This window comes from Clinocottus analis, unplaced genomic scaffold, assembly GCF_023055335.1.
Source record: "Clinocottus analis isolate CAN_PGR_092001 unplaced genomic scaffold, fCliAna1.0.p SCAF_16, whole genome shotgun sequence".
Taxonomy (NCBI): domain Eukaryota; kingdom Metazoa; phylum Chordata; class Actinopteri; order Perciformes; family Cottidae; genus Clinocottus; species Clinocottus analis.
The window spans coordinates 18,105,604-18,120,711 of NW_027175887.1; the positions used below are offsets into that span (position 1 = coordinate 18,105,604).

Genomic DNA, 15,108 nt, shown 5'->3' on the forward strand with positions numbered 1-15,108 from the left:
GCTGCTGCAGGAACCCGCTAGCTCTCTGGAGCTGTCGGCCTGTTGCACGCAGGAGAAGAAACACGTTCAGGATCCTCAGGAGAGATTCATACTCTGAGATAACGGACATGTGAGCTAACATCAGCCCGTTAGAACACCGACTGTCTATTCACTCACCGCTAGCTCTCTTCCCGCTAGCTCTCTGCCCGCTAGCTCTCTGCCCGCTAGCTCTCCGAAAGTTCTGCGCTCTCTACCCACTAGCACTACGCTTCCCGCTAGCTTTCCGCGCTCTCCTCGCTAGCGCTCCGTTAGCTCCCCGCTAGCTCCCCAACAACCACCGAGGGGTTGTTGTTGTTGTTGTTGTTGTTGACTCCGTCCCGTTCCTCGGTCCTGTTGCCTTCTTGTTCCTGTCAGAACGTTCAAACCGCGTCATGCAGCACGCGCTCAAGCTGCTGGAGAGAATAATTCCCAGCATGCTTTAGTGCAACGTCGGTTTCTCATGAAACTTTCAACTTTTCCATTTCTGAACCGATTGACTGCGTTTTGTTTTCTGAAAACCTTCAAATCACTTCAACACTTTGTTTATCATGACTTTCATTTCAGATTCTGTTCTCCAGAGCCGGCTGTTTCCAACGAGGCGTGTTGTTAGCGTGTGAAGGACTGCAGCACACGTGTTGCACATGACGGGAACCGCTCCAACAGCACACACACAGAAACTCACACTCTCACATACTGAGACACACACACACACACACACACACACACACACACACACACACACACACACACACACACACACACACACACACACACACACCCTCCCAGCAGCTCCTCCCTCCTCCAGCAGGCTGAGCTGTTACCTAGTTACCAGAAGAGCTACAATGCTGCAGAGACTCTGAGCATCAGTCGGTCCGGAGCACACGGAGAGGGACACACACACACACACACACACACACACACACACACTTACACAGACACACACACACGCTCACACACACACGCTCACACACTCCGGAGGAGCCGAGGATGCCGGCTGGACGCGTGCTGACCAGGAGATAACGGCGCTCGTCCCGCGAGGTTTCAACCTGATTCATCCTGAAGAGGAAGAGACTTCAGGAGAGTCTTCATCAGAGGAAGAGGAGGAAGAGTGTGAGTCTTCATCAGTGGAAGAGGAGGAAGAGTGTGAGTCTTCATCAGTGGAAGAGGAGGAAGAGTGTGAGTCTTCATCAGTGGAAGAGGAGGAAGAGTGTGAGTCTTCATCAGTGGAAGAGGAGGAAGAGTGTGAGTCTTCATCAGTGGAAGAGGAGGAAGAGTGTGAGTCTTCATCAGTGGAAGAAGAGGAAGAGTGTGAGTCTTCATCAGAGGAGGAAGAGGAAGAGTGTGAGTCTTCATCAGGGTCCAGAAGAAGAGAAAGAAGAGGAGGAAGATGTGTGTGTCTCTTCTTAAAGGTGAGTCCAAAGCTGTGAGGAAGAGTGTGTGTCTTCAGAAATGTGAGTCCAGAGGAAGAGGAGGTGTGCGTGTGCGTGTGTGTGTCCTCGTGTTAAGACATGTAAACACACATCCTGAATGTTCATGAGGCGTTCACAAACTTTTAATGTGTGTGTGGTCTTTTTGTGTGTCCTTGAAGCCGCTTTGTGTCTCTGTGGATGTTGTGTGTCCCTTTGCTGCAGTTGTGTAGTTTTATTGCTATCACACTCATCTTCCCCTCTGTGAGTATTATTTTCCTTTTGTTCGGCTCAAATTGATGTGTCATCGTTCATAACAACACAACAACACAACACAACGAGCATCGTATCAGGATTTTTTTGAGTCACTTCAGATTTTTTGGGGGAAAACTCGTTTTTTTCTTGGAAAAGATGAGAAGTGTTTATGACATCATGATGATGAGTTCTGTTCAGAGGAAGAACAACACAACAACAACAACAACCCTTTGATGTTAATGATCATCTTTACGCTTTTAATAGTATTTAAAAGATTTAGTTATTCAGTTTGTGATCCTGGAAATTATAACACACACACACACACACACACACACACACACACACACACACACACACACACACACACACACACACACACACACACACACACACACACACACACACACACACCCCTCAGTGTTTCAGGGTTTCGATACTTGAACTGGTTTCTTTGCGTCGCTGCAGGAAGAGAAGAGATCTGATGGAAAGTCAGAGCAGTGAGCTCATTAACCATCAAGGTGGTTAAAACAAACGCACCTCTTCATCTGGAAGCGCCAGACGAGACGATCCGTCCAGTTACAGGATGAAATAAGACTCGGAGCTCCAATTATGTCAAATCTTAAACGTTAAACTCGTTCAAGCCGCAGACGTTAGTCTAGAATAATCCTGAATGTTGGTTTCATGAAACAGAAGAATTCACCGCTGGCCTTGTGACGCATGAGGAGGGGACGCGGTATTGAAATAATTAAATACAACGATGATGATCAGTCTTCAGGCAAATAAATGGCGTTCTTCAACCACTTCCTGGTTTAACTGAACGTGCCATGACACTTCAGGTCGTCTCCTCGATGTGAGGGATGACAGACTCTGAAGCGACGTCCACGTCTGAGACGCTGCAGCGCTGACTCTACAGTCCAGCTGTGAGCGGATCCTCCTGCTTCAAACCTGAACACACAGCTCTGGACCCAGGCTGAAAGAAAGAAGAGATCCGTCTTTCATTCAGTAAAACGTATGTTTCTGTTCTCGTACGTCACCTCAGCTCAACACGAGTCCAACGAGAGAAACACGATTCAACATGGACTTGTTTTTCCAGCATTCATTCACATTTCTTTGTGTTTAACCTTCTGTGTTGTAAAACATAATAACAGGTTTCATTCTCGTGCTCAGGGCCGTCGGGTCGGTCAGATCTCTCCCTCTCTCTCTCTCTCTCTCTCTCCCTCTCCCCCTCTCTCTCTCTCTCTCTCTCTCTGAAGGGAAAACACAAAAGAGAGCTAAACAAATAAGCGCTAATCAAACAGCCGCTCGTGTCCTTCCTCGTGACCCTCACCTGCTCCTGAGTCACCGGGTGCACGAGGTGCACGCCGGGTTCAGCCGGGCCGCTAACCTCCTGCGTCTGGAGACGACGGCGAGAGTCACGAGGAACCTTTTGTGTTCGAGTCCCCTGAGGAACATCTGGAGTTGGTGGCGCTGATTATTTTTATGTATTAATGTGAGGAAGGTCACAGTCTCCTCATCGCACAGATCGGATGCTTTCAGCTCGTTGAATCACTTGCTTCACAGACGGAAACTTTTATTCACAAAGTTTTCACTGCAGTTTGCAGAAATTCAACATATTCATCATCTAAACGAGATGCTTTTCCCTTCGTTTTCTGGCATTTTTAGCCTGTTTTTGAACCGTAAAAGTCGAATTACAAGCTGTTATACCTGCAGCCGGATGCGCTCCGCTAGCTCCCCGCTGTAGCAAGCTAACACTGCTGCTAGCTCCCCGCTGTAGCAAGCTAACACTGCTGCTAGCTCCCCGCTGTAACAAGCTAACACTGCTGCTAGCTCCCCGCTGTAGCAAGCTAACACTGCTGCTAGCGCCACGCTGTAGCAAGCTAACACTGCTGCTAGCGCCACGCTGTAGCAAGCTAGAGGGCTTCCGCTAGCTTCCCGCTAGCTGCTATTGTCCACGTGCCCGCTGCCTGAGTCAGGCGTCTCGCTACCTTCGGTGGTTGTGGAGCGAGCTAGCTTGAGCAGCGCTAGCGGGCTACAGCGGGGAGCTAGCAGGGACACACATGGAAAGTATTAGCCGCTTATAAGACAACTTTTACAGTATGTGCAAATTTGAAAATGCACATTTAAATGACGGTGAACCGAAATAGTGACGCTGAGGCGAGCGTCAGATTGAAGGAGATTCTCTGTCCGTTCATCGCCGACGAGCCAGTTCAAAATGAAAAGACAGGACTGAACAGGACGAGCCTCTCGCTGTGCCCCTGAACGCCTCTCTCGCCTCAGCCTCCTCTCTGAAATGATCCTTTCAAGCGGCGTCAGAGGCTCTGACCTTTGGGATTGACGATGTCGGCATTTCCGCTGCTGCAGCTCAAACCTGTGACACACAAAATGTTTCCTGGCCTGGCTTCCTCGCGGCTTATCTTCACGTCGCTGATGATTGATGTCGTATCAACGGCTTCATGTTCGCGCCGAGGACATTTACATGAACACATTATGGGCACTCTATAAACATTGAATCCATGTTCTATACGAGGTCATTGTTCCTCCTGTGAAGACAGTTTAGAGTATGACAACAGCGCGCTTTGTCTTCTCAACTAAACATCATATCAGGAAAGCAACACACTCATTGTGCTAACGTCTAACAATAGAACAAAACAGAAGCATCGAGGTGGTCGTCCACATTGTGAGTCGTGATCTTCTCAGACGTCGCTGTTGGTTTGTTTGATCGGTGAAACATTCTGGTGTTTGCACGATTGTTCCTGGACTCGTTGTGTAGCGCCGAGCTTCCCGTTTGTCGTCGCTAATCTGCGTATCGGTCACTTCCAAGAACCCGCTTGAGATAAAGAGACGTTCACCTTCAGGCCGCCGCAGCGACAACACGGTTATGATTATGAGAGATTGTGTGGACGAAGCGAGAGAGCCAATCTGACTGAACAAAGGCAGATTTATTTATAAAGTGTGTTTCATGGACAGACGCTGAGCTGCAGCAGAGAAACGCGACAGCAGAGCAAACCAGCAAACGAGGGAAAGAATAAATAATAAATTAATGAGTATCATAAAGGTTGGGCTACAAGCCGCTCCTCCCTATGATGGGTGTCCCCTCGTAGCAAGCTAGCAATGCTGCTAGCTCCCCGCTGTACCTAGCTAGTGCTAGCAGCAGCGCTAGCTTAGTACAGCGGGGACACCCACCGAAGGAAAAGGTTTTATGTATTTGTTTTAATAATAAGAGGTTTTAAAAACACAGCAAGGCCTTCAGTGGTGTGCATTACATTCATATTAGATTAAAATTATTTTGCACAATTGTACATTTTAATGTAAATCCAACTAAACATTTTACTGCGTTATTCAGTATCCAACATTTTTGTGACTTTCCAGATTCTTTACTGAACATTTCTTCGTCATGCTACTGATCTGCCTGTAAATAACTTCCTTTAAATCAGAACTGCGGTTGAAAGTTAGTCAACCTTCATATATAAAACATGAGTATTTTCTGTCTGTTTATTGACTTTGCAGACGAGTTTAATCATTTAAAGCCGTCGGTCTTTGAATCGGTGGATAAACAAAGTGAATAAATGTGTCAGCGGTCGCAGCGTGAGCTCCAGAGACGAGTCCTGGACCCGGATCAGACCGGCCGTCCACAGCGCCGCCGGATCAGACGCAGATTTATTTATAGTCGTCCTGTTTATCAGACGTCGCCACAAAGTGTTCTGCTTCCTGCCGCAGAGAGTCGCAGCTCTGAGGCGTTCGGGCCGAACGGCCTCGTGGGTCACGTGGGTCACGTGACCTCGTGGGTCACGTGACCCACGAGGTCACGTGACCCACGAGGTCACGTGGGTCACGTGACCTCGTGGGTCACGTGACCCAGAGCCGCTCGCAGTGCCGCTGCGAAGAGGCAGACGTACGGAGGTCGATTTGTGTTTACCCGAGAAAATTTTTTGTTTGTAAGTAAATTATGTCAAAAATCTTTTTTCTCAATTAAAAAATCTTTGCTCTCCAATAACTGCTCTAAAAAAAAATAATTCTCAATTTAAAAAAATACTCTAAAACAAAAGTGCTCTCAATTTAAAAAATAAAATGTTCTCAAAAATAAAAAAAGAAAAAAAATTGCTCGAAAAAAAAAGAAAAAAAAAAATCGCTCTTAAAAAAAAGTTCTCAAAAAAAAATTTTTGAAAATGTTTTTTTTTTTTTTTTTTTTTTTTAAAGCAAAGATTTTTGAATTGAGATTTTTTTTTTTTTCGAGCAAAAGTTTTTGAATTGGAGAGCAAAGATTTTTGATATAATTTACTTACAAACAAGAAATTTGGTCGGGTAAAAAAAGACACAAATCTACTTCCATACAGACGAGGACACCACCGGCAACCAGAACAGATTCCCTCTGAAAGGTCTCTGAAAGTGTGGAGAACGAAGCCGACGTGAGACTTCAGGCGCTTCAGAGGAAGCAGACGCCCCGACTGAAGCAGCCTGGAGCCAACATTCATAGCAATACCTGAGAGGTGTGTTGTTGGCGTGAAGGGAAGCGGACGAGTCCAACAAACAAACATCTTTTAGTCTTTTAGTCGTTGAAACCAACGTGGATTAATTCACCCCGTGAACCCCCATCAGTAACAGCATGCTAACGCTAACGCTAACTCATACGCCGCTAAACACGCCGCACAGCTGATGGTTTTGCAGTAACATTCAGGAGGTTCATCCTCTGGGGAGCATGAACGTCTGCTCAGATCGAGCCAGCACCAGTGAGACGTTCACTTCAGGCTGTGGGAACGCGCCGTGTTTGTTCTACCTGCCGACCGTCCAGCGGGAAGCAGCTTCAATCTTCCTGTAAACATCCGGCTGCAGCCGGTTTCATTGTTTCCTGTCGGGCCGTCGCCTCCCGTCCACCTTTGCCTCATCCTTTGTGTGTCTCTTTGTGTTGTGAGTGTTATCTCGGTGCTTCCTGTGTGTTCCACAGCGACGTTACAGTTTGATGATTGTTCAGCGCCACTGAAGAGCAGACGCTTCCACTCCTTTCAGTGTCGCCGCTCTCGCTCAGCTCGGGTTGCGACATGATTGCTAATCACGTGTCAACGCCGCAGACGTTCACCTGAACAGTATTGGAAACAGGAATGCAGCTTCATCACCGTCAGTGACTTTGTGATGAGGAACTTTCCCCTCAGAGCTCGCTGCTGCTCGCTGACGACGGAGAGGTCTAAAAAAACTCTGTGGGATCCATTCAGGAACAGAAAAAGCAATCAGTGAACGATTTACTGCGACAGGAAAACGGGAAAATCAATATGTAAAATTTACGTTTCAGTCGTTCTTACGCTTCCTCTTTAGCCCCGCCCCCCCGCGGCGGCCATTAACGGACAGAAATAAATCATGTGACGTCTCCTAAAGGATCTCCAGAAGCACGACGTTGATTCACTTCATTTAAATTGTTAAACTACAGCAAAGCATTGTGGGAATGGTTCTATCCCAACAGAACAAATTAAACTCACCGTAACGTTTCATTAGATGGTAAATAAATACTTTACAAAGTCTTCTCAGTAAAAGACTCCTCTCTGTAAACCTACCAGCTCGTAGGAGTCTCAAGTATGATGGGTCCTTGTGGGTTGTATATAAGTACCTTGTTGTATGTAAGTACCTGAAGTTTCATAGAACGCGTCACACGTCTTAAGCAGAAATTTATGTGACTAATAATACCCAGCATGCCCCAATCCGAGCAGGTTTGGGCATAAAGGTTATAATTTTTACATTTTTTAACCGAACAACAATTTTTTTTGGGGCTCAAAAGGTTAAAAAATGCATCTTCTCTTTTGAGGAAACCAAAGTGTTCATTTATTTTGTGAATTAACATGAATTAAAACCAAGTGGTAAACATTTACCGTGTGGAGATGCTCTTACAAGCACAAAACACCCCTGAAGTAGATAAATATAAATAAATATATCCAGTAACTATGAATGAAAGTTTCCCCCGTTCAGTCACGACTTCGGAGCAGATTTGATACGATGAACTACTAATAAAATCTGTCGAGCCGTTGAAGTCAATGTCTAGGTAAAGTGAGTCTTTTCAAAATAAATTGGACCAAAATGTCCCTGAAAACAAAAGAAAGAAAGACACAAAGCTCTTTTGTTGCTTCGCGGCTGCTGACGTCCCCGCTGGAGCTTCTCAAGGTTCAAATGTGCAAAATAAATAAATAAATCTATAAATGCTTCTGATGTCAGCAGCACTTTAGCATTGGAAATAACTCCAGTGTGTTTGGAAAGAATAAGTGGCGAGTCCTTGGGAGACAAAGATGTTTCATTCCCTTCAGTTTCCTCCGAGCTCCAACAAAAATAAAAGCGAAACATTCGGTTTGATAACTAATCGATGTTTTGTGCCGCAGCAGAACCGACGGGCGCGAGCTGAGGCGCCAGGAGGAACCACGCGGTTTGAAAAAGAGCAGATCCGCGACCGCCGACCTCCAGATGACGGACGACGCCTGGGAGAACGGCAGCTCGGCGGGCGGCGCCGGCGGCCCGATGCCCGGCGGCGCTTTGCTCCCGCTCATGTTCAACGACAGCGATCTGAACGAGACGCTGATCGGCGCCGCCAACTCCAGCGGCGCCGACGCGTCCTCGGGCCCCAGCGTGGCGGGCGTCCTCATCCCGCTCATCTACGTGGTGGTGTGCGTCATCGGCCTCGGCGGCAACACGCTGGTGATCCACATCGTGCTGCGCTACTCCAAGATAGAGTCGGTGACCAACATCTACATCCTGAACCTGGCCATCGCCGACGAGCTCTTCATGCTGGGCATCCCCTTCCTGGCGGTGCAGAACTCGCTGCAGTCGTGGCCCTTCGGCTCCTTCATGTGCCGCCTGGTGATGACGGTGGACTCCATCAACCAGTTCACCAGCATCTTCTGCCTGACGGTGATGAGCGTGGACCGCTACCTCGCCGTGGTGCACCCCATCCGGTCGTCCAAGTGGCGGCGCCCGCAGGTGGCCAAGGTGGTGAACGGCACCGTCTGGGCCCTGTCGTTCCTCGTGGTGCTGCCCGTGGTGATCTTCGCCAACATCCAGAAGGCCGGGGGCACCTGCAACATCGCCTGGCCGACGCCGGCCAACATCTGGCGGGCGGCCTTCATCATCTACACGTCCACGGTGGGCTTCTTCTGCCCGCTGCTCATCATCTGCCTCTGCTACCTGCTCATCGTCTTCAAGATCCGCAGCTCGGGCAAGAAGGTCCACGCCACGTCCACCAAGCGCCGCAAGTCGGAGCGCAAGGTGACGCGCATGGTGGTGATCGTGGTCGCCGTGTTCGTCTTCTGCTGGCTGCCCTTCTACGCCCTCAACATCATCAACCTGCTGGTGTCGCTGCCCTCGGAGTACCAGGGGCTCTACTACTTCGTGGTGGTGCTCGGCTACGCCAACAGCTGCGCCAACCCCATCGTCTACTGCTTCCTGTCGGACAACTTCAAGCGGGGCTTCCGGAAGGCCCTGTGCCGCTCCACCAGGAAGGTGGAGAGCCACGAGCCCATGGCGCGCCAGCAGAAGGAGAGCCGGTCGGCGCTCATGCCCCGCGAGAGCCTGGGCCGGGCGGTGGCGGGCCACAACGACGAGGACGAGGAGGAGGAGGAGGAAGAAGACGCCTCGGAGATGACCGAGATCTACCGGATCGCCCAGAACGGCAACGGCGGCTTCCGGCCGCGGAGCTCGCAGGCGGAGGAGAGGGGAGCGACGGAGCTGTCGACCCCCGACGGGAGGGACGGGGCCGGGGAGCCGAAGGGGAAGAACGCCGCCAACGGCTCCACGCTAACCGTCCCGCTGCTGCTCAACGGCAACAAGAACGGGAGCGTCAAGACTCTGCCGGAGGAACCGCTGGACCACAGCGCCTCGCTGGAGATAAGTTACCTGTAGAGGAGGCGGGTGGTGCTGCAACTCAGCCACCAACGAGGGTGTTAGCTAGTTGCAGCTAACGGAGTGTGTTACGCTAGTTGCAGCTAACGGAGTGTGTTACGCTAGTTGCAGCTAACGGGGTGTGTTACGCTAGTTGCAGCTAACGGGGTGTGTTACGCTAGTTGCAGCTAACGGGGTGTGTTACACTAGTTGCAGCTAACGGGGTGTGTTACGCTAGTTGCAGCTAACGGGGTGTGTTACGCTAGTTGCAGCTAACGGGGTGTGTTACACTAGTTCAGCTAACGGGGTGTGTTACGCTAGTTGCAGCTAACGGGGTGTGTTACGCTAGTTGCAGCTAACGGGGTGTGTTACGCTAGTTGCAGCTAACGGGGTGTGTTACACTAGTTCAGCTAACGGGGTGTGTTATGCTAGTTGCGGCTAACGGGGTGTGTTACACTAGTTGCAGCTAACGGGGTGTGTTACACTAGTGCAGCTAACGGGGTGTGTTACACTAGTTGCGGCTAACGGGGTGTGTTATGCTAGTTGCGGCTAACGTAGCCTGGAGGCTGTGTGAATACGTCGGCGTTGCTGTTTGCAGAACATCATCACGTCTTTCATGTCAACGAGACTCTTGGATCAGTGGACTAAGTTTCTGTGACATTTGAAGGAGTTAAATAAATATTCCCGTGTACATAGTGTACATATGCATGAATATGAACGTACAAAGTTGTGCCTTTGTTTACTTTCATCACGTATCTTGTTGATCGTTGTACTTTAAGCCTTTCTCCTCAGCGTGTCAATCTGTTGCTCAAAATAAAATTTGCATCAACTTAAACGCTCACTGCAACCTGGAGCTGAACGTTGACGGCGTCACTTTGTTAGGAGACGACAACCTCAGCTCCTAAACATGATTATTATTATTATTATTATTATTATGTGATATTGTTTTAAAGGTAAAACTGCTGCCAGGATCTTTGGTTTTAAGGAGGCGTTCGACTGAAATATTCCAGTTATATAAAGAGCAAAGAGCTTCATGTCTGCTGTAGTCATACGTTGTGTTTTCGGTTAAAGTGTAATTACGAGGATATCTTTCACCTAGACAGATAATTAATAATAGTTTAATTTAGTTTTTATGATTTTGGGTCGTAGAATAAAATGAACGTTAGAGTTGACTAAATGTTTCCTATTCTAGACGAAGATCTAATTAATTGCTTTAGTGTGTATTTCTCTCACCGTGTGCAGTTGCTGCTGAAGGTTTTCTTTCTTTCCCAGAATGCAAAGCGCCGTGTTGCCGTCGTTCTCGTAACTGAAACTTCTTGATGACGAATTATTTTGGACTGAAGAATAAAACACGATGGAGCCGATGATGCTTTATGATTTCTGTTATGAACAAAAAGACACAACGTGGACGATCCAGTGCAACAAAGTTTGTTTAAGATTATTTTCTGTGTTTCATCCTGTACAAAAATGTTCAAATTAAAAAGGTTCATAATTCACCATTTTGTTCTCAGTTTTCTATCAAACTTTAAGCTTCAGGAGTTTGTAGAGATGTCGTGTCTCAGTTTGAACGCAGACGCTCCAGGCTACGTTAGCCGCAACTAGCACAACACTCCTTGGTGTTGGTGGCTGAGTTGCATTGTGGGTAATGTAAGCGCCGGATTTGCCAAGAAGAACACAAGGAATTAAAAAAAGACTAAATCTCTGGTTCAGCTGCTTCTTGTGTTCCTCTTTACAAGAAATCATTCACAGCTTTAACGTTTTGGAAACCGTGCGCGGAAATCCTCCCGCGGCCAATTTAAGTCCCAGCATGCCCCATTCAGACCATCTTTTGGCTTAAAATACATAATTTTTCCATTTTTGAACCAAACGTCACAGTTTTCTGACTGAAGCTCCTTCCTAACAGGACAAGACTTTGTTTTATTGTGATTGTTGTTGCAGGTTCTGATTCTTTAGGTCATAATCTTTCCATAAAGGTCTTATTGACGCTCCAGGAGGCTTTTTTGGGGAATCTGGCTCATATCACGCTGGATGTTCATAGTTACCATCAAAATATCTTTAAAAGTGATTTTTTTTGCAGATATACATTTATTTCCCAAGACTTTGCTGAACAAATACAAACAACAAACACAAGTATTGGATTTAATTTGGGGTTCCTACGACGACTCAAACAGGGGAAAGAGTACTTTTACTGCTTTCGGCTGATAACTGAACAATCTGACTGCCTCCTCGTCCGGGAGGCGCCGGCCTCCCCGCATCCATTCATGAGCAAACGCAGCGACCGGTCGGTTATATTTAGCTGCAGAGCCGGTGAGAGAGCGCCGGCCCGCTCGCCCACGCCGGCAGCGCCCGGCGAGGAGCTCCAACCGTCGTTACAGGACATTAAAAAGGGATTCGCTGGCTGCACTTTATTGGCCAGAACCCCTCGGGGGGTGTTGACAGTTTGATGAGCGGAGATTTGTTCAAGCCGAGTGCACAGAGTGTGTGTGTGTGTGTGTGTGTGTGTGTGTGTGTGTGTGTGTGTGTGTGTGTGTTTACTCGTTGTGTGTGTGTATAAACACACACCTGTGCTTCCTGATGGTCTGTCGATGAGCTGCCGGTGACTCAGTGAGATTCTCCGCCCACAGACTTTCGCCCACGAACAATACGGACGAGTTGACTTGTTATTCACTTTTCTTTTGGCCTGAGAAACTATGGAAACCCTGAAGAAGAAAAACTAACACGCCGCATGACGAACAATCCTGTTTCCCTTCTGGGAGTCGGACGAAACATCACGGCTTCATCCTGCTGCACATTAAAGTCAATTCAGTTACCAAATCATCCTCCGAGGGCTTTAGGATCTGTACACAACTCCCCAGATGAAGATATTGAAAAACCTTTTACAGGGAAAACAGGAACAAACCTGAGAGATTTACATGAATATGACAGAAACTATGTATACAACGAGTAGTACATGCATGGTCCACCATCCAGATACCACCACACATGAAGCAGAAGGAGGTAAAGCAGACGGCGTCAGCAGGCCGGAGGTTGAGATCATCACGAGAAGCTCCACACTGTCGGCTCTGATCAGCAGGAAGCGTTTCAGTTTATTGAGTTACCTCCAGAGGTCTTGCAGCTCGCCGCCGCTGAGAGACGCCTCAACGCATCGCAGCATTTCATTCTTCACTTCAATAAATAATCATCGACACGTCAGCAAGACGAGTTCAGACCAGAGGATGAAACATCACAGCTGCTGTTAAACCTGATGCACAGTTTCCTCATGAAAACTTTACAGAATGAAACACGGATGTGTTCGTTCAACCAGGAACTATGTTGATGTGTTTGTTTCTTCATGCCACTCTAACGTGTGTTCATGAAAGATCTTTAGTGAAGCTTTTAGAAACTTCATACACAGTAAAGGGATCACTGAAGTAAATACAATGCATCCATGTCGTAGAGCTCACGGTTCATATCTATTTATGTATCTATGGGACTTCAGGGTCTTAGTCATCTGCTCATGTGAGTGTGGAGGAGTTTCCTGGTCTCCATTATGAAGTCAGATGATTTACTACTGAAAGACAGAAAGATAAGTCTTCAAGTCAGTGAGGAGGACTAATCAAGGACTTCCACGTCCAGAGGAAACAGCTTTAATTGCTGAAAACGCCCTGATGCTGCTCGAGTTTCCTGTAAATGTGGCCGCTGCCAGCCGATCCAGCCTCCTTCAACATTCCAGGTTCACATGATTTAGCATTTTTAAACGCAGCAAAGCTTCATAGAGCAACCGAGGACGAGCCTCTCCAGGATGCACAGAAGCAACAGATGTCATGAAACGTAACAGAGTTACAGCTCATTACATGAGTATGACAGAAACTATTCATGCAATGAGTAGTACACACATGGTACACCACCCAGATACCACCATCCATGAAGCAGAAAGAGGTAAAGCAACTTTAGCAAGAATGCTAACGCAGCAACTTGAAGACAAAACGGCAAAACAGGCGCAGTACAACAGATAAACACTAAAACTAAAGAAAAAGTATGGAAGCCCATTTCCGCACAAAAGGAATAATAATTAGGACCAAAAAAAATAAAATTTGGACAAAAAAAATTAATTTTTGGAAACTTTTTTTTCTCTCTTTGACGAAAAAAGGCCAAATAAAAAAAAAATCGTTTAGTTTAATTCCTGTGAAGTGTTTCATCTGTTGTGACGCCACGTTTAAAGTCCTCACCGTGCTCACAATCCATTTATGTGTCAAATAGAAGAGAACCTATGTCAAAAGAGCTGCGCTTTATTTTTTGTCAAAATATTTAAAAAAAATTAAAATTAAAGCATGACAACAAAAAAAAAATAGGACCATAAAAATATTTTTTTTTTTGTCATGATTTTTTTTTTGGTCAAGATTTTTCTACATTTTTTTATTTTTATCATATTTTGTTTTTGGTCCTAATTTTAAAAAATGGTGGCAGACATGAGCTTCCATACCAGAGGGTAAACAGGTCAAATAGATGAAGTCGAAGAAACTGGCAAAAGCAAAACATCCAACAAAAGCGAAACAACTAACGCAAACAAACAACTAGCACATGCAAGACAACTAGCACAAACAAAACAGCTAGCACAAGCAAAACAGCTAGCACAAGCAAAACAGCTAGCACAAGCAAAACAGCTAGCACAAGCAAAACAGCTAGCACAAGCAAAACAGCTAGCACAAGCAAAACAGCTAGCAAACACAACAGCAGCAGGCGAAGCTATAAATGATAAACAAAGATTAAAAAGGGTAACACCACGCTGCAACAAACTTAATAATAAATAAGTATGTAAAAACTTACCAGCAGCCTCCACAGGCACTGAGAGGGGCGAGGCCTTGCTAACAGGTGACTTTTATATTGACACTGATTAGGGGCGGAGCCAGCCCGAAGGCTGCATTCAAAAACTCTTCTCTAGGGAGCGTTCCCCACTACATTCAGCACAACGGCTAACACAGTAACTTTAGCTAAAGGCTAACACAGTAACTTTAGCACAAAGGCTAACACAGCAACTTTAGCTCCTTTATTTCAGGCCAGAGTTCATTTGTAATTAAATCTCGTTGACGCAACACCAGAGAGAGCCCAACAGCTACTGGATGTGTTGTCTTTAAATAGTCATCATGTTGTTTACTCCAACTTCTTCTGTGGTCTTGGTCACTTTCATTCTTTCTCCGTTTGTGTCTCAGCTGTGATCAGGTGATCCTCCTCATGCTCATCACTCTCTACCTTCAACATGAACACACAGAACTCAGATTTGCAAAGAACCGTTTATTTTACAGGTTTCGATGACACAGTAACAAAATGTGATTTGTTTTCATCCAAATATAGAAAAATACATTTGAACATGTAAAATCTGCAGCATGTGGTGGGGCTCACTTGTAGCCCCACGCACCCGGCTGCCAACCCTGCCGCGCTACCGGCCGTGGCTTGATGGTTTTAAGGATCTGGATCCGGTTGGGGTCCCAGACACAATCCTCCTCCAAACCGCTCGGCACCATTCTACAGTTGGGCGGCACCCAGGCGGTGTCGAACGCCTCGCCGTATCTGCTGTCGTGCCAGGTCTTCTGACGTGGGTGTT

At 46.9% G+C, this 15,108-nt stretch overlaps 1 protein-coding gene across 1 annotated transcript; it reads left to right on the forward strand.

The window, feature by feature from the left end:
• The first annotated feature begins 7,948 nt into the window (after positions 1 to 7,948).
• Positions 7,949 to 11,002, forward strand: sstr3 (somatostatin receptor 3). The gene has a single exon (XM_068579204.1). The coding sequence runs from the start codon at positions 8,118 to 8,120 to the stop codon at positions 9,546 to 9,548; it is 1,431 nt and encodes a 476-aa protein (XP_068435305.1). The 5' UTR covers positions 7,949 to 8,117; the 3' UTR covers positions 9,549 to 11,002.
• The last annotated feature ends 4,106 nt before the right edge of the window (positions 11,003 to 15,108 follow it).

Excerpts from the sequence above, each read along its gene's own strand:
- sstr3 (XM_068579204.1), top strand. The coding sequence starts at position 8,118 with ATGACGGACGACGCCTGGGAGAACGGCAGCTCGGCGGGCGGCGCCGGC.